Genomic DNA, 23983 nt, shown 5'->3' with positions numbered 1-23983 from the left:
CAGAAGCAAATCTGGGTTCATTGTATGAACTGCTCATTTAAGAAATATTTTTGTGCACAAAGCCCATTAACGAGGTTCCAAAACCTTCATGAATGTTAAACATTTCATTATAGGATTCTGAGCACTTCCTATTTAAATGAAATCTAATGTAATCTCCTTAATTAATCTAGCTTTTGATACCTGGATTGCTGTGTCAGATGTGTGCCACAGAGCTAAAATCTGGCTTTTATTTTGTTATTTATTTAACAGTGGTAGAACAGCTCTTTTCCTGTGGGCTGCACAAAAAGTTGAGGACGTGCTCAAAAGAAGCTGCCTGCTCTTGATTTTATTCTCTTCCTGGTCCACTTCCATCCCCCTGCTTGACTGAGGGCTTTCCCCCTGTGCTCCCAGCCCTGTGCTGCACGTGGCTGTCAGGAGCTGCACCCAGTGCAGTGGAGTGCAAAGCAAAGCTGCTGTTTCCCATCAGCTGTACAGCACTGGCAGTCAGAATTACTGAGTTCATTTCACCAGGGCTGGCAATACATGCCCTCAGCTTCAGTGGCTGCAGCACGTGCCTGAAGTCAGGAGTACATTTAAATTACCAAATTAACCCAATGCATGAGGCTGAAGGACCTCAGAAGCAGCAGCATGATGTTCTCTGGCCTGTGTTTCATGGGTGGTAATCAGGCTTGCCCTCACTGTCAGCTCCTTTTTGAGGCAGCACAAATCAAGTGAGATGCTGTGAGGAAATCTGGCCCCACTGGGTGTGGGATGAGGCTGTTGGGGGACAGTGGTCCTGAGCAGCAGACTGCTGGCCTGGCTGTGTGCTCATGACCAGCAGGAAACAGTGGCACAAAAATACATGAAAAGCAGAAATAAGTGCTCAGCTTTTATGAAAGTTTCTTTTCTCTTAACTCTTTGTTGTCTGTTTGTTCCAGGAGGATCATACAATGTTGCCTAATAATACTGCATCTTATCCACCATTCATTTCCCAATAAAAACTCAACTACAGTGTCTGTTATTGTAGGAGAGTTAATCATTAATCTGAGGGTTTTTACAACACCTTCATTTTACCTCAGAATATGTAAAATATCTCCAAACCCTTCAATTTAAGATGATGGATTGCCCTGTGCTTGGCTGTGCTATCTGGATTGGCTGGAATTTTGTGCAATTACTATTTTACACAGCAGCAGAGTATTTGTGAAGTGGATATCAATTGAAACATATTTTGCTCTTCAGACTTGCTTTTGCAGGTTTCACAAAACATTTAATTAGTGAAAATCAGCTTTTAAGCAGCCAGAGCACCCTGATGTGGTTCCCTGCCTCTCTCCCCCCTGATTGTAGGCATAGTCTGTACCCTTCAGATAAACTGCTGGCAGTCTGGAGAATGTCCTAGCCAGCAGGAAGGGGAAGGACAAGGATGTCAGTTGCATGGGGAATAAAAAGGTGTTGTGTATGCTGTGGTTTCAGTGAAGAATGTCCTTTTTCTTTACTTTTCAGAATGGTGAACTTGGAAACCAGCTGGAGATTGCAAAGTCTCCTTTCCCTTGAGGTTGGCGGTCAATGGTCGTCATCTGCCACACCCAAGGAAAGCAGAAGAGCTCCACGCTAACTTCTGTAAGGTCTGCTCCACTATGGAAGATCAAATGATTTTCTGGCTCAGGTTTTGTGATCTGCCTTGGACCTGGAGTTTGGAGAAGGAATCGTCTCTGAGGCACGGTTAAGAGACAGAGCAACCAGCCCCAGACAATGAGCACTTTAAGTAGCACTGGAATATTGCTCAGCTTAACAACAGTGTCTGTTACACTGGATTTTAGTTTGCATGGTGGTCTGATGGCTTGGTCCTTGAGCAGCAATTTGACTCTGAACCAGAGTTTGCCTACATCTGATCCTCTCAACACCTCTGAGAAGGGAGAAGTCTCTCGGATGTCCGTGAGGGAGAAGAATTGGCCGGCCCTCCTGATCTTGGTTGTCATCCTGCTGACCATTGGGGGGAACATATTGGTAATTATGGCTGTGTCCTTGGAGAAGAAGTTGCAGAATGCCACAAACTTCTTCCTGATGTCTCTGGCAGTAGCAGACATGCTGGTGGGTATCCTGGTCATGCCCGTGTCGCTCATTGCAGTCCTGTACGGTAAGTGCCTTCCCTCCTCATTGGAATTTTTGCTTTTGCAGGGAGCCCCCCGAGGCTGCAGCAGCCTGCTGTGCCTGATTTTCCCTGTGCTGGTGGCTTGGGGAGTGTCAGTGAGTCCTTGGTGGTGGCTCTGTGCTGAGGTTCACTCTCTGCAGGGAGCAGAGCTGGTGTTCACAGTGCCAGGAGTGACCTGGAATAATGTCACACTGCAGGGGCCACCAGGAGAGCCTGAGACAGAGAGCCAGCTCTTTACCTTGGGTTGGGTTGTCCCAAAACAGCTAGGACACAAAAGCTCCCAGAAAAGTGAGGAGAGTGCTCGTTGTTCATGAGCTACCCAGCTCTGAGCCGGGTCAGGGTCTGTCCTTGAGCTGCCACTGCTGGCATCAGCAGGATTTGACCAAACTCGTGGCCCAGAAAGGAGGTTTGCACGAGTAGATTTGGCATTCAGGTAAAATTCACTCCTGGCATTTGCACCTCAGCTTGCCTCGTGCCCTTCAGGGGGTCACAGTGCCTCTCTGTGCCTCAGTTGCCCTGTCTATAACCTGAGAGTGTGCTCTGTTCTAAAGCACCCAGAGCCTGCCTGTAGAGGTGTAAACATTTATTTCTCCCCCTATCAGGGTCAGTGTGCTTGCAGTGGAGTGGGACATCCCTCCTGCACTCAGGTGTGGAACCACTGCTAGCACTTCAAAGAAATAAAATATCAAATACATCTGACTTTCATCTGGCTGGGACTCCAGATCCCTTTGCTCAGGGTGGTGCCAGGAGTCTCCATCCCTGGTGTTTCAGAGGAGTATTTTGTTCTCCTCTGTATCTCTGATCATCATGTTTGTGTACTCTTGTATCAATCTTATAATCTGTGTATTTCATAGATAAAACTTGAAATTTTTGAAGTCTGTTTTCAGATTTTCTTAGAAAGGTATTTTAATATTGATATTTCTTGGAAACAAATAATGTTGTTTACTGACAAATTTGATTAGAAATTGGTTTACTGTCTTATAAAGTAAAATGCAGAGATATTTATCTGACTTCTTCACTTGCCTAAGTGAGTAAGTCTGGCAGAGATTAATTTCCAAAACACATTGATCAAGCATACATCATTCCAAAGCTTATATAACTTGTCTACAGTGAGTTAAATCAATATGTGATTTAGGTACAGGCCTGGCTATGGAGATCTTATGCACAAAGATCTTTTATTTTGAACTGTCAGAATAGTTCCATCTCTAAATCTTGTGTGTATTATAACATGTGTATTTTATTTTTAGCATTTTACTCCAGTTCCCTGGAGCTTGAAAGGGAGAATATAAATACTGAATTATGTGACAGACCTGCACTTGCATAAATTCTGTGTTAGCCAGTGACTCTAAAAAGGTGAATTTATGGAAGTGGTCTTCCTACATCCATACTGTCAAGGTCTTTGGAAACTAATAGAAATGGATTTTCTGTTCTGCCTAGAAAATGATTACTTAAGGTAGTTTAGAGGTGTAAAGCATGCCACCCTTTTAGCAGCAAGGAAATATCACTGATTTCAAGAGGCATTGTAATTATCCTCCTTTTTTGCCAGAGAACCAGCACTGGCTGTTGATAGCCCAAACATTTCTCCACAGCCAAACAGTACTACGTAGATTTCTTGGCAAAAATCATAATTTCATGGAAGATTTGTGGAAATACTCTGAGGAATGAGGAGGCTGCTGGGGCAGTGCTGGGTGCTGGACCAAAGCATGTTGCCTCCAGGCTTTGTGAGGGGAGGAGGAGGAAAAGTTCCACCTGGGGAAAAACGAGCCTCAGAGGAACTTGTGGGTTGATCTCAGTAGGGCCCCAGTGAAATAATTTTTTGAATACTATTTAAGCTACAAATTATGGAAGTAAGGAGGGGGCAAATGTTCTTACATCAGCAGAATTCTTGTGAGAATAATGGGGGTGCCTGGCCATGGACTGAGTAGGGAGAGGGTTACTGCTTGGAAACATCACTGAGAATGTTCAGTCACTTTTGCTCTGTTTATTTTACCTTGTTCATTCCATACAATCTAAATAATTGTACAATGGGCTGTTTTAAAGGCTGCCATATGCTCTACTGAGAAATGCATGCAGCACATCTCTTCCAGATTTGTGGAAGTCACTTTTAATTTATGTAATCAGAAAGGAACCTTAAAAAATATATATTACAAATAGAAGAGTGAAGAAATTACTTGCAAGTTTCCACATCAGCTCTCTCAGCCCCAAAGATAAATTCTAGCTGACAGAGTAACTAATTTCAGAGTAAGCTCATTTCCTTACTTTTGGCTAATAAGGTAAATTAAGTAGATTTCACTTCAAGCATAACCAGAAAATTGAATAGACACCCTCCACAAATACTTCTGGTTTTTGGTGGCTTTCTTAATTAAAAGAAGGCAAAATCAAGTTTCAAATTAATTCAAGGGTCTTATTATAAAGGAAAGGACAGCAGGATGCAGCATGATGGATTTTTCAGCAATTAATCAGGGCTTGGATGTATTTATCAATTAGTCTTAAGTGTCTTACAGTAATCGATGAGTTGCATTTGACAACAGAGAACATTTTCCCTGGCATGCACTTCCTAAAGAAGTAAGCAAATTAGTCTGCTAATTAATAAGCATGTACTGGGGAGAGTAAATGAGAAATGTACACAAATGAAGAAATGCCTGATTAATTCAAAATACTGGAATTTTTATAAAAATATTGACAGGGCATCAGGTATCTCACCCATGATGGAGCTTCAGCGAGCAGGTAGGGGTTATCTCCTCACCCCTGAGCAGCTCAGGGACAAGCAGCAGTAGGTTTGCATCATGCCATGGGTTTGTGAGCAGGAAAGAGAGGGCTGGTGGAGGAGTGCCAGAGAATCTCCTCAGCTGATCTGAGTTGCAGAGGATATTGAGCTTCCTGGGTTCTTGCAGAAGGTTCACAGCTGCCAACACAAGTTGCCATGGTGTGGCCAAGAAGTGGCCAGCAGACCCCTCTGCACTCCCAGGGCAGGCTCTGCTCTCTCTCCCCTGGGGCTGAGGCAGCTTCACGGGCTGGTGCTGGATGTATTCACCAGCCCCAGCTGCCAGAGCAGATCTACACCCACAGTATTGTTATTATTGATAATTCCCATCATTTTGGTGGTGACAGAGATGTGCTGAGCACTTGGACACACTGGTGCAGGTTTCCCTGCAGAGGGGGAGCAGTGCAGCTCAGCTCTTTGATGTGACACTCAAGTATCTGGCATTTTAAAGACCAGATCAAGTCAGGGGCTTAAATGCATCTTGACCAAACCAAGTTCCAGCTGACAGCTGCATTACTTTCAGAAATGATTATTTATTCCTATTAGTTTTAAATGTGTAATGTTTCTGTTTGTGCTAAGTAACCACTACATTTTATTCTTCTGCTGGGGTGTGAGTGAATGGAAACTCTTACACTGCTTGCACTATCTGTGTCATAAATTCAGAGAGGGGATTATTTTTTTTCTCCAATGACACCTTGTACCTGGGGTGTGTGCATTGAAATTTATATCCAACAGGAAGTGTGAGTTTATCTTTTGCTATCAGTAGGATCCTTAGGCTGCTGCACTCTGTGCTCACCCAGCAGCATTTATTCTCTTTCCAAGTCCCTAAGCTTTCTTGTCCCTCAGCTAACCTAAATAATTCTGTGAAATCTGACATCCTACTGTATCATTATTTACCCTCTTTCCAGATTATTAGATTCATAGGAAACTTTAGCTGAGATATTGAGTGTCCTGCTACTGAATTTTCTCCACATGAACAACTGCCTGTTTACCTGATGTGACAAATGGGATAAAGTCGTGGTGTATCTGTGTTGCTGTTGGGAAAGAAAGCTCTGTATGATGTGCCCTGGATCCATAGAACACCTTCTTTTCTGCTACCCAAGGTTTAAATTGTGCTTAGAGTGAGAGGAGGGGGGAATGCTAAATGGATACTCTCTGTACTCATTGAATGTGGGTCCCTGGCTGTAAAATACCTTGAGGCAGCTAAATGTTAACTTGCAGGGTTTTTCAGAGCCACTGAAAATGTGGCACCCTGTGATGATTCCTTGCTGGAAAACAGCATTAGGAGCCTGCACAGCTTTGGCTTGCACTGGTGGAGAACTGATGGTTTCTGGTCAAGTGAGAGTCAAAGGCTGAAAGGCTGAAATCAGCACAAGGGCTTGGCACTGGAGAGGGTGATTACACTTGCCAAGAGGAGGGAGTGCTGCTCCACACCCTTTCTCAGCAGTGATTAAATCTATTAAACCTATATTTGCATCACCCTCTTCAAAAACATTTGACTCAGAGTTTTTAATTGTCATTGAAAGCTGGATTTGCTTCACACACATAAATTTCCTCTTAATGTAATTTTTTATTTTGTCTGAGATTGTCTATACTTTATGTCTGGCATTTTATGTAGTTTATTTAATTTTTTTTTGTTTTGCTATACTTTTAATGTTGGACAATAGAAACTGGAAGCCAGAGGAGCGAGGAAAGTGCCATTATCTGAGGAGTGCAAAGCACTTTGAAGGAAAGACCACAGTGCTCTATGGTACTTTAAAGTCATCTTCTCACTAGTCTTATTAAAGCAGAATTGCTTTCAAAAATTGTCAGAGCAATTTAACTTATTGTATGTAGCCTTTTGTTATTCTTTCTCATTATTTTGATGTGTGTGTTTTAGTGATGTCTTGTCTGAAAATCTCTTCAAGATTTTTATATGCTTCTGTTATGAAAGGTGAGAAGCAAAATTTGATATTTGCAGAATGACACCAATATGAGCTGGATGCAGTCATTTGGACTTGATATGTGTGTATGTGTATATATATATATATATTTGTCCTAACTGATGGAATTTCACTTACTCATCCTTACTCATCCATGCAGCAGCCCCATCCCCAGGACTTTTCTGACAGCCAGGCTGTGTAAGGCTCTAGTGCAACATTCTCCATTGAGATAAATACTTTGTATGAAATTAGCAAATTCACATGAATGTTTTCTACTCCTTTCCATTTCTTTCCTTTTGTCTCAATTAGTTTCATAAAAAGTCTGCTAGACATTCTTTTATAGGCATGTTACAGTGTTATAGTAGTTATGCTAAAGACCCCCAAACCAGCTTGTTAGCCCTGATGGTGTGCTGAGGGCTGACCAGGAATGAAGAGGAGGCAGAAATGGTGTAAAGCCATGGATGCAGTTAAGCTGTTTATGTGGGCACAGGTACCCCATGATGCAGACACAGTGCTTAAAGCAGGTTTTATTTTCAACGAACTGAAATGTCACCAGTAACCCTTGTGCTGATGGTTCCTCTTGTCTGGGAATGTTGATTTAACTGAAGTGGCTTCCTCATACACACCTTTCTAATCCCTGTTGAAGTTTTGGTCCTCACCAGGTTGAGAAAGTGAGCAGCCCATAGAACTGGAGAAGGATCATCTCCATCTCCTCCATGAGGAGCTGCAGCTGCTCTGTGACACAAACCACAGCACTGATGGGGAGGTTCTGCTCTGGGGAGGGCACAGGGGAAATTTCCCTGGTCAGGCTTATGTCTTGGCTTGCTTTCTGCTGAATTCCTCCTTTTGGGAATGGATTTTGGTTACGAGACTTGCAAGCAATGGAGCAGCCCATAAATAAATGGTATAAATTCAGGAAAGCAAGCCAGGGAAGTCTCTGTTGTCTGCAAACAGGCTGTTGTCAATTTGGAGGTTTGCTTTACTTATGCTAAAGTACTAGATGGATCTGTATTTGTCTTTTGAACAGTGCCTCTACATTTGGGTAGAGCAAGAAGAGCTACAGAGTGTACTTGGATCTTCTGGAAAGCAGTTTTTCTTCATTTCTAGCACCTGCAGGTGTTAGATCTGTCTGTCTTCTGGTAGATTAAATTACAGCAGTGTTCAGTACTTGACCTGCCATCACTTCTTTGGGCAGATGGCCATGTACTTATTGGTAACTGAGCTGTTTGTTCTCCCTATGCTGCACCTGTACAGACAGATTTAGAAAGCTTGTCACTTTTAATGTAATAAGAACCAGCCCCATAAAAATTCAGATTTTAGTAAAACCTTGGCTTGAATTGCAAATTCCTCCTAAAAAATTCCATGGAGACCTGGCATAAGTCTTCTGTATGGATGGTATGGATGGCTGTTTTCTCTCCCTCAGGACGAGTCTGTCCTTCCCTCTGTGCTGCTGGTAAATTTGCAGTGTTCTGGTGAGCAGGATGTGAGCACCACAATTCACATCTGAGAGGAGCAGGCAGTGCCCCAGGTGTCACCAGAGCTGCATCCTCGGGGCCCTGGGCCCCACCAGGAGGGACAGCAAGGCAGCCCCTGCTGTCAGCAATGCCCCAGCTTTGTCTGGCAGCACAGTTTGACTCTTTCCCCAGCCCATGTGAGAGTGCAGCCACCCCAAACGCTGGCCCAGGCTCTTTGCTGGGTGCAGGGGCCAAAGTCAGAGCGAGTGTTTGGGGCTACAACTCCTGGCTGCAGCCAGCTGCAGTTATCCCCTGGCCTCTGGGATAGTTTGGAATCTTTCCTGCTGTGTGTTATCTGAGGCAGTGTGAATGACCTGGGGTTAATAACAAATAATAATAAAATTAATAATAATGAAAAGTGCACATGTCCCTCCTGGCCTCTCAGCAAAGCTTTGGTGTGTCCTGAAGGTCCTGTTCCACAAGGTGTTCTGCTCTGCACCTTCCTCCTGGAAATGGATGCTCTTATTCTTCCTTGGATGCTCTGGAAGCCCCTGCTGTCCCCAGGGCAGCCCCTCTCCCCTGCAGCTGCTCTGCTGCAGCTCCTGGGAGCCTGGGCTCTGTTTTGCCATGTGGTGTCTTGTGAGAAAGTAAGAAATTAGGGGCTCTCTCAGGCTGCTGCTCTGGAGGCATCCTGAGGAGCATGTCATGGCAAATAAAGCTGTTGAGAGTGCCTTTGTCTAATTGCACTTCTGATTGAGGCTGTGGAAGTGTTTCCCTGTCTGCAGCCCTTCTCCTGGGAAGCTGGAAGAGGAATGGGATTATTCTCAGTTCTGGTGAAATCCTTTGCAGCATGTGGAGCCCAACTTCCCATTCTGCCAGCTTTATGGTGATCTGTTGCAAAAAATGAAAACTTTAGCCAGCAGCACCATAATCACGAGGGTGAATCAGACTAGAATTTAAGCCATAAACTAGAATTTCTCTCGAAAATATGTATTTTTTAGTGTAACTTCCTTCTTAGAAAAATCTGGTAACTTTCACATTTATTCTAATGCTAACTGAAAATGAATTTCCAACCCTGTAACACTTCTGGAGAGCTCAGATTCTACCCACCATGTCCAGGCAGCAGGAGCCACTCCAGGGCCATGGAGCTGCAGTTTGCTGGTGAGAGCCATGAGCTGGGCAGCTCTCTGGAGCCTTGGAGAACAGGAGCTGCTTTCTGTGGTCAGCAAGCACCTTCCTCCAAGGAAAGGGCTCAGTGTGTCCACCTGGCAGTGGTGCCAGCAGCTCTCCCTGAGCTGCCAGGGTGGCCTGGAAGAATGGCTGGATGAGCAGGGCCATAGATCCCTGGAAACGTTGTACAAGCAAACCCCATGTTAGCTTAGCATGAGCAGGCTGCACACCATGATAGGGAGATTGCCCTTTTGTCCTTGTCAGCATATTCTGCAAGGACACAGTGTCCTTGATGGTTTTGTGTGGTTTTGCAATATGAAAATAAGGAAGTAAAAGTGACGAGAATGGGGAAGAACCCTGTGTTAGAAACTGCAAAGTAGGAGGAGTATGTAAATGCAACCTTTTGCCTCAAACCAATGAACTAACGACAAGCATGCATAATTACTGGAAACAATATAAAAGTACCATTGTACTCGAAATAAATCAAGGCTTGCTTTACCAATCATATTGATTGATTGCATGGCTTCCCTCGCCAACCTCACTGTGGCATTCACATTCTCTGAACTTCACCCAGGGTTTTTTCCTGGGAAGCTGAAAAGCAGCAAGAGGCCTCAGAGAAAAGGAAAACAATACTTATCTCATTTGCTTCTCCTGTGTTTTGCCCATGTAGAATGTGTTTGGAGATTGTTTGATTGAACTCCAGTGTGAGTTGTTTTCACTCTCTGGCCAGTCAGGGCCAAGCTGTGTCAGGATTCTTTCCAGAATCACGAGTTTTCATTATTATCTTTTTAACATTCAGTAAGTGTCCTTTCTGAATTCTTTAGTATAATATAGTATTCTTTAATACAATATAGTATCATAAAGTAATAACTTAGCCTTCTGATAAGATGGAGCCCTCCTCATCATTCCCTCCCCTCGCCGGGGTTGCCTGACTTTACAGTAGTGCCCCATCTCACACAGGAGCTGCTCCCCACAGCTTCTTGCCCATTGCTCAGGGCCATTGGCATGTGGCAAAGCCTTTCTTATTTCCAGGAGGAAAGCAGAAGACCCCTTGCCTTAGGTCTCTGATCCTGCTTCCTCTGCTGCTGAGCTCTGGGTGATGCAGCAGAGGGTTTGTGGTGCAAAGATGATTTTTGGAATAAATCAATGCCAGCTTCAGAGAGTTTCAATGGCACCTTGCTTACTGCTGTGGGAAGGGCCTGGCAGTTTTGTGCCAGGTCCTTGTGACTCATTTGAGCTCAGCCATTATCCACATTTTGGAGCATTATTTTATAGGACTCTGAAGACCAAATTCTGCTGTCAGATAAAAAGGCAGAGCAGTTGCTATTTAATTTTTTTACCACCTGCCTCTTCTTTGTTATTTCTTCACCCTGTGCCACCTGTATATCATCCAGCTCTGACTTTGGCTGGCTTCTTGGAAAAGGCAGAGATATTCTTTACTGTCCCCTCTGTGTTTGTTCCTGTTGACAAGAGGGTCTTGTCAATCTGCCAGCATTAGGAGAAAACATCAGAGAACAATAAACATTCCCCATTTGTAAACATGCTTTTTTTGCTCCTCCAAACCCCTTGCTGTTAAGCAAGCAGCTCCTTTGCCTGCTGTGGGTTAATGGGACTTTTAGCCTGTGATCTGCCAGGGATGAGGCTGCTGCCCATGGAGCTCAGGCTGCTCAGTGCAACACAGATGAGCAGAGCACAAACACTTCCAGCAGCCTCTGTTTCTGGTAGCTTCCATCATGAGAGAAGCTTGAAGATTGTCAAGGAGAAGGTTGTATGGCTGCTCTCTGTTGGCTAAGATTGTTCAGATTGCCCACCCTTTGAGTCAGATTGTGTTAGATTTGGATAAAGAACCCCTCCAGAGACGGGCAGAGATCCCAAAGGCCCTGGGTGTGCCCTCCATCACATTCCACACCAGGGAATGAGGGGCTGTGCCAGCATCCCAGCCTGGCACTGGGCAGGGTAGGTGTGTGTGAGCCACAGCCTTGGCACGTGGCAGCACTGCCAGGCTGGGAGCTCATCCTGGCCTTTGCCAGGAAAATCTCTAGCCCAGATTTCACAGCTTGCCAGGGGATTCTGCAGGGACTCAGTGTTTGCCCCAGGGGTCTGACAGGTTTTCTCCCAGAGGTTCATGCAGAAAGGCCTGAACAAAAGCAGTTATTCAAACCTGCATGGGAGCATGAGACCTGATTTCTGAGATTTAAAAGGACATGTCCAGTGTCTTTTTTTCCCCCTAAATAAGAAAACCAAGAATGCTGCAGAACACCTTAGATTTTATTTTCTAGATGGATTGCTCCTCTGTTTTGCTCAGTGGCATCAGGCTAGAGATAAATAACTGTAAGCATGAGGGACCTGGGGAATGGTGTCCTAAAAAATCCATGAGGGGAGATTCTGGCTGTGCTAAAGCCAGTGGGAACATTGACAGGACATGCAGAGAGCCTAGGACTTCTGCCACAGCAGTTCTCTGTCTCCTCCAACCTCTCTATCTCTTCCTGCCTGGCCATGACTGCAGCAGCATCCCTCAGCTAGAAGGGTCTGAGATGTTTTGCTGCTCTCCTCTGAGCCTGAGGAAATCTCTCCTGGCACTGCAGTGCAGCTCCTTTCATGGCATTGCTGTTCCTTGGGTTCAGCACCATCATCCACAGCACCAGGCACTGTCCTTGGAGCTTTGTGGAACATCCAGGTGACAGAAATGAGCTGGCATTTGTCCAGCTGAGGTCACCCAGAGGTGCACTGTGTGGAACGTTCAGCTCAGTGCTGAAATGTGCTCCTGGTCTGTGCAGGGCCTGGTTCTAAAGTGTGTTTTTGTGGGCAGCCATTTGCTTACTGTGGTTTGGCATGAAACACTTCTTTATGTTGGCTTGGTGAGGCTGGCTCTCCCTGAGACACTTGTGTTTTGCTTTTCCTGCTGTGAAAGGAGTGAGCTCCTCTCCTCTGGGCTGGCTGAGACTGTTGAGGGGTTTTTTTTTTGTTAATTTCATTGGTTTTGATCAGAAGCCAAAAATATTTAAAAGATAAAAGAAGCAAACTTACCTTAGAAAAATATTGTGCTGAGCTACATAATTCAAATAAGAAAGAGCAGGCACAAAGATCACAAGGGGAGTTTCCTGATCCCACAGGAATGCAGGATTGAAAAAAACTTACTGTCTTCTTGTGTCCTTGTTTGATAGCAAGCATCATTAAAACACTGAGCTGCTGCAGTCATCTCTTCCATTTTCCAGAGCCTCTTTCCTTAGAGCTCCTTTCTTTTGGGAAGCTGAGGAGCAAATATGTGTATTTTAGTGTGTAGCAACAGAAAGCCAGGACAAATCTCTGAACAACTAATGATGAAATCAAACCCCTTATCTTTCTTGCAAGAAGCAGTTTTTAAATAGAAAATCTTAACACTGCAGTGTGAAAAAACAGAGCCTCCATTCACCTTGGTACTTCCTAAGAGGCAAATGAGCTTTGAAACTCCTTCAAAAGTTGCTGATAAACTGGGCTGCTCTCCCTTTTCACATTTATCCAGTGAAACCTGTTCCAGGATTTCCTCTCTCTACCAGGGCTCAGGATGCACCATGGAGCTCAGGTTAGCTAAAGCCTCCACGTGCTCTTGCTGAGTTGGGGGCAAGATCCTTCCAGCCCTCCCAGCTCCACAGCTCACCTGGAGGTGTGCTGTCACCCCAAAACACACCAGGAAAGCACTTCTAGCTCAGCCCAAGCCACATAAACCATCACCCAGGCATCTCAGGGTGCTTCCTTGGATGCTGCCTCCACAGATGTGGAGAAGAAACTGGCAGAGCCCACTTTTGGCCTGCCTGTTCCTGAGAGGTGAAGGAAATGTTAAAATATTCAGGTGACTTCAGTGGAGTAAATGCTGTTGTACTTGTTGAACACATGGCCTTATCTTTTTCTAGTTTACCCACAGCTCGTGTGTTGCATCCAATCAGGGAGTTATTTTTCATGGGTTAGACATCAAATTGGATGGGTCTGTTTTGTTTGCTTGGTGAAACTGAGAATTGCCCAACCAAAATAAATCTTTTATGTGCAAGAATGACTCATTAGGATAATTTTGAATTGCACTCATTTAAATGTTTTTATTTAATGCAAATAAAGTTTTAGATCCAATTATAGTTTTTATTTCCTCCTTTTGCTCCAAATTTTTGGAAGATACAACAGGTTTTAAAACTCACAGGAGTGTAAAGTCCCCAAAATCTGCAGTGTGTACAGTTACATTTCTGTTTTATAGATCTCTGTTTCACTGGTGTCAATTTAAATACAGCAGCAGTTTGAATGCTGTCAGTGCAATCTTCTCATGCCCAATTTGCTTCTAGATCAGTGAAGCTAAATGTGCTTTAAAATGCATGAATCTTTATTTACTTTTTATTACAATAGCCTGTTAGATCCAGTAGTAGTTTTGTAAGTGCATTGCCTCATTGTAATTAACTTTTATGAGTTAAGTTGAAAAGAAATATAAACTCCCATGCTTTGTAGCAAACCAGAAATTGATACAAGATAATGAGAAAACTGGAATTGTTATGTATAAGAAGACTCTAGGATGATAAATGGTTCCAGCAGTTAATTTGGTGCTTCATAAAGGCACCAGGCAGATCATGGAGATAACAAATAAAATGAAGACAGGTAATGTGTTTCCCACAGACAGATTTAGCCTCATCTGAGAGGATGAACAGCACCAGCTCCAGGCACAGGAGCCATGTGGGACACACCCAGAGTCCTCCTTGGGTGTGTTTAATCCCCATTCTTAAATTTTGAAATCAAGAGAAAGGATTGAACTAGAAGTGCAAACATTTTACCAAGATTGAGTTAATTTTAGTCTCTGTCATTGTGCACACAGGTTGACCTGTCTGTTCCTCATCTGGAGAAAGCCCCGGTTCAATCTTCACTCCTGGTGTCCCAGCAGCCCAGGGAGCAAGGGAGCTGCCTGCCCCTGACTGAAAGAGCAGCAACTCCTCCTAATCTTTACCCTAACATTAGTTAAGTGAGAAATAAAATATTCCCCACTTAGAATCATTATATTTGTGACCCAGATTTTAAGACACAGCTGTGATCATGGGTGAGCTGTGACAGAGGAGTGCATCCCATGGCTTCAGCCTCTTTGCTCATCCTGAACACCCCATACCAGTTTTTGCTTTCACTTCTGCTTTCTCTTACCCACAAGCTCCTTGTTTTCCTTCCTAGAAGGTGACTGCAGCTAAATCTAGCAACACTTCCATGCACCAAATATCTGGGGCATATTATCTCATGGTGAGAGCTTGCTCTCAGCAGAGTGAAATTGAGCTGAGGAAATAGTCAGTAGGATGTGTTTCTCCACACTTGTCAAGGAGCAGCCACACTTTCCAGGAATGGTCCTGTTGCAGTCTGCTGTGAAGATTAACAAATGGCTTCATCTCCCTGGCTGCACCTGCAGAGAGCAGAGAGCATGAGGGAAAACCCAGAACCTCTGGCTGGTCAGCTGTGTTTGTGTTCTCTGCCTGGATTTCACATTGAACAGCTCTTCCATCCTTGTTCAGCGTCTGTTCTGTGTTCACAGAATCCTTCAGGCTGGAAAAGACCCTGGGATCATCAAATCAAACCATAAACCTGCCACAGCCAGGGGCACCATGAGCACCCCATGCTCCAGTCTCTGAACTCTGACAGGGACAGTGACTCCATCACTTCCCTGGGCAGCCTTTTGCAATGCTCAACCACCCTTTCAGTGAAGATTTTTTTGTAATATCCAATCTAAACCTCCCGTGGCACAACTTGAGGCTGTTTCATCACTCAGGAAATTTGTTTTAGGATGTAGATGGATGCCTCATCTGCATTTTGCTGTTTGGTGTCTTTGTGTACATCCTAACACATTTGGTGCTTTTGCTGTATGATATTATGTGACACACTGTGTAAAAAGTAAGATTTATTTTTGGTGCATGGTAACTTTATGTAATCAATACAATAATATCATAATTTCTTGCCTTAAGGGCTCAACCTGAATGCTGGTGAAATGCCAAGACTTGATCAATAGTCTGCTGCATTTTTAGAGGAGATGGATGTGATGGGCCAGCTCAGCCTTTGTGCTCAAAAATATGGGGAAAATCACTGCCATTAGGCAGGCTAATACAGCTACAGAGAGCTGCTTTACACAACATGCAAAGAAATGCAGAGAAGTGAGGTGAAATCTCTACCACTCCCTTGAATATGTTGTAAGAAAAATATTCCAGTGTAAAACATTAGTTTAAATTATACGTTTCCAGGATTGGGGTAATTAAGTCAGAATTAACTCAGCTTTTTCATTCTACTTCCTCTCCCATCCGTCAGTTGAAATGATATCATTAAATTCTACTCAGCAAATTATGATTTTACTGTCTCTATCCAATTCATATAATATATTCCTTGAAATTCTGTTTCTAGAGTTGTCTATTATTCATTAAAATACCCTCATAAGTTACTTCACTTCCCTGACACCTAACAGGAAAAGTAGCAGTAAGTTCCTCCTGTGTGTTTTATCAGCACATGCTGGGAAACAGGCTCTATGTAATTCATCTGCTTGCATGGAAATTAAATGAAAATTACACAGATGGAAGTGGGGCCACATGCCAGTTGCTCTGCCTTGCACTATTTTGCACACTGCCTCATTGACAAAATCCAATCTTTTCCTGAATGGACAATTTACAAGAGGAACCAAAAGGATCCTTACTGGCTATTCTGCCAAAATTGTCATTAAAGATGCTAATGGCATGATGGGAATTTGTGCATGAACCTCTCATGGAGCCTAGGCTGTGATTAGAAATAAGTGCTGTGTCAAAATCTGGTTTCATGCATTAGTTTCAAAGATATATTCTGTTTTTCCACTCTGTGTTTTCTGCTTGTAACAAGTTTTCTTGCAGGAGAAGTTTACTCTTCCTGCAGGCAGTCTGATAAGCACAGGGACAGCAGTGGGTTCAGGGAGTGACTCTCTCACCTAAGATGCTGTCTTGCTTCCTAGATGAAAAAGGTTCAGGACTAGAAAGTTCAATCAGTAATGCACAAAAATGAAGTGTTCCTCTATCAGCTCTTAGGTGTGGGATTTGATGGGCAAGGCAGGGTGGTTGATAAGGCTCTGTTGAATCATGGCTGTTTTTTTGGGTGGTTTGATTTCCATTCCTCTTGACATATTGGTGGGAGCCTCAGTTCTCCAGCAGTGCTGGAGTTATCAGGACAGACCAGTTATGATTCAGACCAACACCTCTCCATCTTCTGATGTGTAATTTGTTTTGCAACGTGTTTATTTTTGGTAAGAAACGGGTGTTTTGCTTGTTTTTATAAATGTCTGTTTCCATCCTCAATCAGAGGCAGCAGCTGCAGGGAAAGGTCTTGGTGTTGCTGAGATATGAAATTGTATGGCAGGCTTTCACTGGACCTGTTTGGGATGCAGGAGCCTGTAAAGTGTCTGACTGTGCCATTCACATTCTCTGAAATGATCCCTTCACCCAGGGCTTTTCTCCTTGGAAGCTGAGAAGCCTCAGAGAAAACAAAAACAATTCTTATCTCATTTGCTTCTCCTGTGTTTTGCTTTTGTATTTGGAGATTGTTCACCCACAGGTGATTGTTCCATTGCATTCTGGTGTGAGTTGTTTTCACTCATTGGCCAGTCAGGGCCAGGCTGTGTCAGGGCTCTGGAGAGAGTCACAAGTTTTCATTATTATCTTTTCAACATTGAGTATCTTTTCTGTATTCTTTAGTATAGTTAGCATAGCATTCTTTAATATAATATAGTATTATAAAGTAATAAATGAGCCTTCTGAGAACATGGATCAGATGCATCATTCCTGCCTTCATTGGGACATTCCCAGCAAATACAATATCTGACACCTGATGGCTGGGAGGCAGCAGAGCTCTGCCCTTCTGCCTGTGCACATGTTCTGAATGGGAATTACTTCTCTCTCCATGATCAAAATTTTGAATTTGACAGTTGGACTTTTGTTGGTTTCTTCTGATCAGTCAATTTGAAGTTAACCAAAAGGGAGATTTACATTTTACACAGGAGAAGCCAAGAGCAGTGAGTCACTTTCTTGTTCAAATCCATCTGTCTGTGTCCATCCAGGATGCACAGCAGCAGAACGAGATTAATTGATTGATAGAGCACAGCAACTTGATGTTGACAAGCATGAATACAGAAAAAACAACTTTCAAGATGAAGTCCTTGAAATATATCTTTTGCACCTTACTTTATTTACTTTCCATAATGATTTTTCCGAGATTTTCTAGTCCATATTGGGATAGGTGCCTCTTGTACCTTGGGAGTAGCTAATAGTTCTAATGCACTAATATTACTCATTTGTGTTTGTGAAATTTTAGACAACAATTAGAATTTTAGAATCACAGAATATCCTATGAGTTGGAAAGGACCCTCAAGGACGATTGAGTCCACCTCCTGGCCTTGCATGGGAAGCCCCAAAAATCCCACCACGTGCCTGAGAGCATTGTCCAAAGGCTCCTTGAGCTCTCTCAGGCTTAGGGCTGTGTTCACTTCCCAGTGCCCAGCCACCCTCCAGGTGAAGAATTTTTTCCTAATGTCCACCCTAACCCTGCCCTGACTCGGCTTCAGGCTGTTTCCTTGGGTCCTGTGTCTGGTCACCAGAGAAGGGATCAGTGTCTGCCCCTCCTCCTCCCCTGATGAGGAAGCTGCAGACCCCAGTGAGGTCTGTCCTCAGTCTCCTTGTGGCACCCAGAGCTGTCCCCAGCACTCAAGGTGAGGCCACCCCAGTGAGAGCAGAGTGGGACAGTCCCCCCCTGGACTGGCTGGCAATGCTGTGCCTGATGAACAGCACCTATTTTATTGTGTTTAGCTAGGTTATTATGTTAACACATTATTTTATTATTGTAGTTATCACTGGGTTTGATTTGTAATCAAGTGCAAGATTACACAGTAATAATAGTATAACCATGATAATAAAATAATGTTGCACTTGATTACAAAGCAAAAACAAGCCTATCAAAACCCCCAATGGTACAACTTAACTAAATATAATTTCTTTAATTTCCTTTACCACCTCATGAGACCACTATAATTTTCTGGGTAAGAGTATTCTTTCTAATATATCAGGACACCCACGCTTCATTTATCCATGTTAAATTAAACTTCTACTTCATGTGAATGGACCTTACAATAGGCCTACAATTCCTGCAAAACTCAGAGGAGTACAGCTACACCCAGAGGGTGTCACGTGCTAACTTTCACTTTCTCTGATGTTCCCCATGGGGAATGGGGTGCACATGCCAAAACATGGCCATGGGAAACGGGATCACTTGTCCTGAGCTGCAGTTTTCAGCAGATTTTTTTGAATCCATCTCAGGATCCAAAACTGGGTATTTGCATTGTTTGTGGGAGAGACAGAAAGCCAGGCAGGACTGGTGTTGCTGCCTGTTTGTTTTCTTTTTGGCTGAGGAATGGCACCTGAATTTCAGGCTGCAGGTACATGTGATAGCTTAGTCTGAAGTGTTTCTAAACCTGTAGATCTAGGAGAAAAGCTGTGCTGAGATGACTCTTATGTCTCCTCAGCCAGCAGTTTGACAACAAGTGGGCATATTATGGGCTGTAAGCACTGCAGTGGGAAAACACCATACCCTCAGGTGAAATCCCATTCCAACTTCAAGTCTCTTCTAACAGGCTCAGAGAAGTGAGCAGTTTTAACTACTAACAAGGTGTGCACAAAATGCTTCCAATCATGGAAATGCTCAGTGTCAAATTACATGGTTCTAGCAGTTGGTTGGGACAGGAAATGACAAATCTGTTGCTTGGAGTGAAGGGGTGATTTTAAATCATGTTTCATCAGGCTGGTTGGGGTGTAACAGCTCTTCTGGGAGGCCATGGGGGGAGCAGGGTAGCAGGAGCCCAGTTCTTCATCCCCAGACCCCTGCATTCCCAGGGCTGCTTTGGATGCTTGGGCACGTGTGACAGGGTGACCTGCCCTGCTCACAGCAAGGGGTTTGGGACGAGCCAGCCTTCTCTGAGCATCATATCATACAGGAGGCTGATTCCCAGCTAGTCTGAATGGAGACTCCTGCAGGAGGGCCAGCAGCTGAGCCCCCTGTGCCTCTGGTGCTCCGGGGCTGAAGGTGGAGTTATCCTGCAGCCTTGGCAGGTGCACAGGGAAGCACTGCCACGTGCCAAGGTGAGGGCTGCAGGCCTTCTTCCCTCCAAGGCTTGATGCAGAGACATCCCCAGCCCATGATTCTGCCCACACTCCCCATCATCAGCCTTTAATGTTGGTACTTTTTGCTACCACAGAGGTGGGGGGGGGGGTTGCAGCAGGAGCTCTCTGCTGTCTCTGCCCATGTCCTGTGGGTGGCTGGGCTGTCTAGGAAAGCCTCCTGTGCTGCTGAGAGAAATGAGCTCCCTGGCAGGATTATCAGCCAATAAAGCTTTCAGACCTGGTCTCCTGGTGGAAAATTATTTTCCAGGCCTGTGAAAGAAGCCTCCAGGGTTTCCATGGTGCGGCAAAATGAGGAAACATCTAAGAATTATGGGAAAATTGGGAAGAAGTGGAGAAGGACTGCTTGGTAATGATGTTAACTTCAGACTTTGAAACATTGAGCTGGAAGATAAGGGCTACTGAAATAATATTTTTCAAGTATTGCTCAAGATTTGAGAGGAGATCAAGTAGTTAAATAACTTGGTCCATTTTAGCAGCACTTGTTTTCTTCCTCTCGTTCCCACATCTTATTCTTCAGTTAAAAAACAGTTAGCAGCAAAATTCCCTAAGTTTTTGTCTGGGTCACACCACACATCAAGAATCCTCGTGGATAATTGTGCATTTCTGGGTGCAAACTGGGCATAGTTTGCCTACATGCGTGGTTCAGCAGGTTATTCCTGTCGAGTACAGAACAGATTAGCAATACAGGCATTTTCTAGATTGCTGTTAGAGTTCTTTAATTAAATGTCTGTCTCTTGTTTACACACAGAATGAATTGTCCTCCACTCCTGTTTCAGGGAATGACCATGATCCTTCATTGTGCTGCCTTTTAATTGGGGCACCTGCACAGATTTCTCTGCTGAGCTGGTACATGGTGATCAACAAACTCCTAGGGTAGTGACACTTCTCAGGTAGTGTGAGCTCACATGCTCACACACTTCCTTGGGATTACTGCACGTGGAACAGTGTTCATTAGGCAATTATTCCCTTGAGAGAGCCCCTGAAGGTGCTGCTCCCAGTGTGCTGAGCTCCAGCCTGATGTTTTTGCTGTAATGAAAAGTGTGTTCTTGGTCAGGGGAGGTCTGGGCACAGGGGCAGAAATGCTTTGCAAGTGGGAGGTGATGCCTCAGGTTTCACTTTTACATTTTTCAGATTCTGTGCTGCTTTAATGTGTACTTCTGAGCTTCGTATTATGGGATGGGGAGCTCTCTGCACAGTGCAGGGAGACAAAACAATTCCTTCTGTAGCTGGGCACCAAGGACAAAAAACAAATTTCAGGCCCAAGAGCACAAACAACGTGGACTGAAGAGAGAAAGACAAGAAGGATGGGACTTCATAACCTAAAGCTGTAATTGGACAATTAACTCCAGTTTGCAAATGGCCCAGAACTTATAAAAGTGACAGACCCCATGACTTTGGTTGTGCATTTTGGGACCATTTTGGTTCACCTTGGGTGCAGCCCTGGCTGGGCTCTTGTGCTGCCCAAGGTGGATCCATTGAGGCTTTTAATAAATCCCTGCTTTATTCTATAGCTCCATCTAGCCTCTGTTCTAGGTCAGCCTGACAAGGCATCAGAGGTGTGCACCTAAGTGATGCAGTGACAGCAGGACAGTAGATGGCACCAAGGATGATGAGAAGAATTTATTGGCTTCTTAGCAACACCCATATAATTGCTTCTGGCTGTGGCTGCTGTGGAACACTCTCACCCCGGCATTCCTAGTGTATAATCACTTAGAATCAGAGATGGAGGAATCAGCTCCCTTGGAGGAAGCTAAATGTGGAATGTGTTTTGTAAATCCTGAGAAATACCAAGAATGAGAATTATTATCTCTAAGTACAACCAAAATATGGCTTCTTTCCTTTGGCTGAAGTGGTTTCTTGCCAGCATCTTGTACTGGGTTTGACCTCATCAAACAAACTGTGCCTCCCACTGGCATGAAGTGCAACAGAGCATTAACCCACTGTCCCTAATGGGAAAGCTGAGTCACTGAACTCCTTCAATATCCCTAAATTCCCCAGAGCTCTTGAGTGTGGGTTACACTCTGCTTTGGCACAGGGCTGAGCAGGTGCAGGGCTGCACTGAATAGGGGCAGAACAAGGATCACATCCTGGGCACATCAAGCAGCCTGCAGCAAGAGGGAGGCAAAATCACTGACACTATTCAAACAGCAGCTCTCACACCATGCTCTGTATCCCAAGGCATGAGTGGGCATGGCAGGCATAGCAGACCAAACATCTGCATCCTATGCTCAAAACCAGCACTGCTGGTTTGCAGAACAAAGTTTACAGTGAGTATGAAAATTCTTATCAAATTTGTCATCTTCCTGGAAGATTTAATAAAAATGTTGGCTAGTGAAAGATGGCAGATCTGTGTTCTCTGAATAAGGAACCTTTTATATCCAAGGAATATTTTATCTGTTACTGATATCAGGTATTCTATCATGAATTGGAAGCCAGTTTGTCCAGCTGCATTGTCAGGAGGGAGCCCGAGCTGAGAAAGAGGATTAATCCCATGTAGGCTCCCAGGCAGCTGTCAACCTAGCACAGACATCTGAATTGCCACTGAGTTATGCTGAAATAAATCCAAATACCTAAACAATTTCCTCTTTATGGTTTTGCATCCTTTCCCTTGCCTTAGAGCCAGTCCTAGGATTGAGGCAGAGTTTAAAAACTTGATTTGGTATCAGGAACTCTGAGTTCAAGCAGATGGCTTCTGCTCAGCAGTCAGCTGTAATTGAATAATGCCACATCATTCTCAGTTCTGAATTTTAGTTTCCTCAGATGATCTGTAGGCTTTGGCAGCTATTTCTTATGATAATGGATCTCTCTTAATTTCATCAGAACCGAGGAAAACCACCTGTTACTGACACATCTTTGTGCACTTTGTTATGAGACAGATTATTTGAAAATATTTATATTCTCATGTTTAGAAGGTATTTGTGTGAGGTCTCTGTTTGCTTGTGGGCTTACTTTCCAGTGTGGTGTTCATCCCACAGTTGCTTTTTACGTGTTTAAATAACAGGTGAAGGCTGATCTATGAGCTGCATGAAGGAAATTGAAGGAGAGGATGCTCTCCTAAAGCTGTGCTGACATACAGAACATCAGTGGATAGAAAATGTTTACTGGTATGGATATTTTATTAGGCAGTGGTTTCATTTAGATCAATTACTATGAAGGACATGTAGCTCAGAAGTGTGTGAAGAGATCACAGCTCTCTTGGAGTTAAAAGGCTGGAAGGAACCCTTTATATGAACTTGCTGAAACAATTCAATTAATTGTGCCATTGCTCCGTTAACTGTCCATATCACTCAATGCAAAAATTCCAGATGCAGCTACAGATGCTTCAGCTGTGAGTAGAGAACAGCACTGAGCCTAGAAATTTATCCTCTGGCTTCAAACATAATTTTAGTCTCTGCCAATAAATGAAAAAATCAATGTAACACATGGATTTATGGAATGACAAATTGCACCAGAATAATTTTATATTTCCATAAGAGAAGAGATGCTGACATTGGGATGAAAACAACATTCACTAGGTTTGCTTCTAAGCAAGCATCCCATTTTATTAACAGGGTTGTTTGAAGTATAGTATATGGAAAGCTGGCTCCTTGCATTTAAAATATTACTTAAATGGTATTCAAGCAACCTTTCCCTAGCTCAGATAATTATATCTGTTCCAGCTTTAATTTTCCTTCTTTCTTACACATCCTGTCAAGACTGCAAGTCATTGCAATACTGGATAGAAATGAAAATCTAACAGCTAAAATTCTTATAACAGCATGTGAGTGCAACTGTTCAATTTGCAATAAAATACAGTCCCATCAGTTCATCACTGTAACTTGTGAGACAAGAACCAAAATATCTTTGGAGGCCCATTCAGCTCCTCTGGAGTTTCCCTCGGTGGTGAGGGGTTCTCAGAGGAGACCACGCTGCTCCATACCCATTTCCTGCTGCTCCCTGCCATGCTGACAGCTCCAGGAGCTGTAAAACAAACAGCTCAGGGGGAAACCAGAGCTCAGGAAGAGTGTCACAGCCCAGCTGGATGTGAGCAGTGGCACAGATCCAAATAAATCCTTAGTGTGGTGTTGCACCATGGCAAAGCAGCATCTTCTGCTCACAGATGTTCAGGCCAAGTGTGGGGTGCCAGCAGTGTCTCCCTGGACACAGGGCCACCTGCTTTTCTTGCTTGCTGGTCTCCTCCATTCCTTGGCCATGCCATCACCTGAGAGCCCATCCTCTGCTCAGCACCCCTTGGGACACTCAAGCCTTTTTGAACTTGCAGCACTGAAGAACAGAGTCCTTCTCCTAGAAGTCACCATCATTCTTTGTCTGTAGGTTATGTCCCTGTGCTTGGCTGGGCTGCAGCATGTGATGTTTAAGGGATCCAGACAGCCTTAGGA

At 44.0% G+C, this 23983-nt stretch overlaps 1 protein-coding gene across 2 annotated transcripts in view; it reads left to right on the top strand.

Moving 5' to 3' along the window:
- Positions 1-1493: 1493 nt before the first annotated feature.
- Positions 1494-23983, top strand: part of HTR2C (5-hydroxytryptamine receptor 2C) — a 42741-nt gene continuing 20251 nt past the window's right edge. For both annotated transcript variants that reach the window (XM_050974569.1, XM_030228968.2), the window contains exon 1: positions 1494-2113. In XM_050974569.1, the coding sequence (XP_050830526.1) occupies positions 1729-2113 (385 nt within the window). In that variant the 5' untranslated portion in view covers positions 1494-1728. The remainder of the gene's footprint in view (positions 2114-23983) is intronic.

The sequence above is a fragment of the Serinus canaria genome, chromosome 4A (genome assembly GCF_022539315.1).
Source record: "Serinus canaria isolate serCan28SL12 chromosome 4A, serCan2020, whole genome shotgun sequence".
Lineage (NCBI taxonomy): Eukaryota > Metazoa > Chordata > Aves > Passeriformes > Fringillidae > Serinus > Serinus canaria.
The sequence above is the reverse complement of the archived record's forward strand: the minus strand, read 5'-3'. Positions and strand labels throughout refer to the sequence as shown.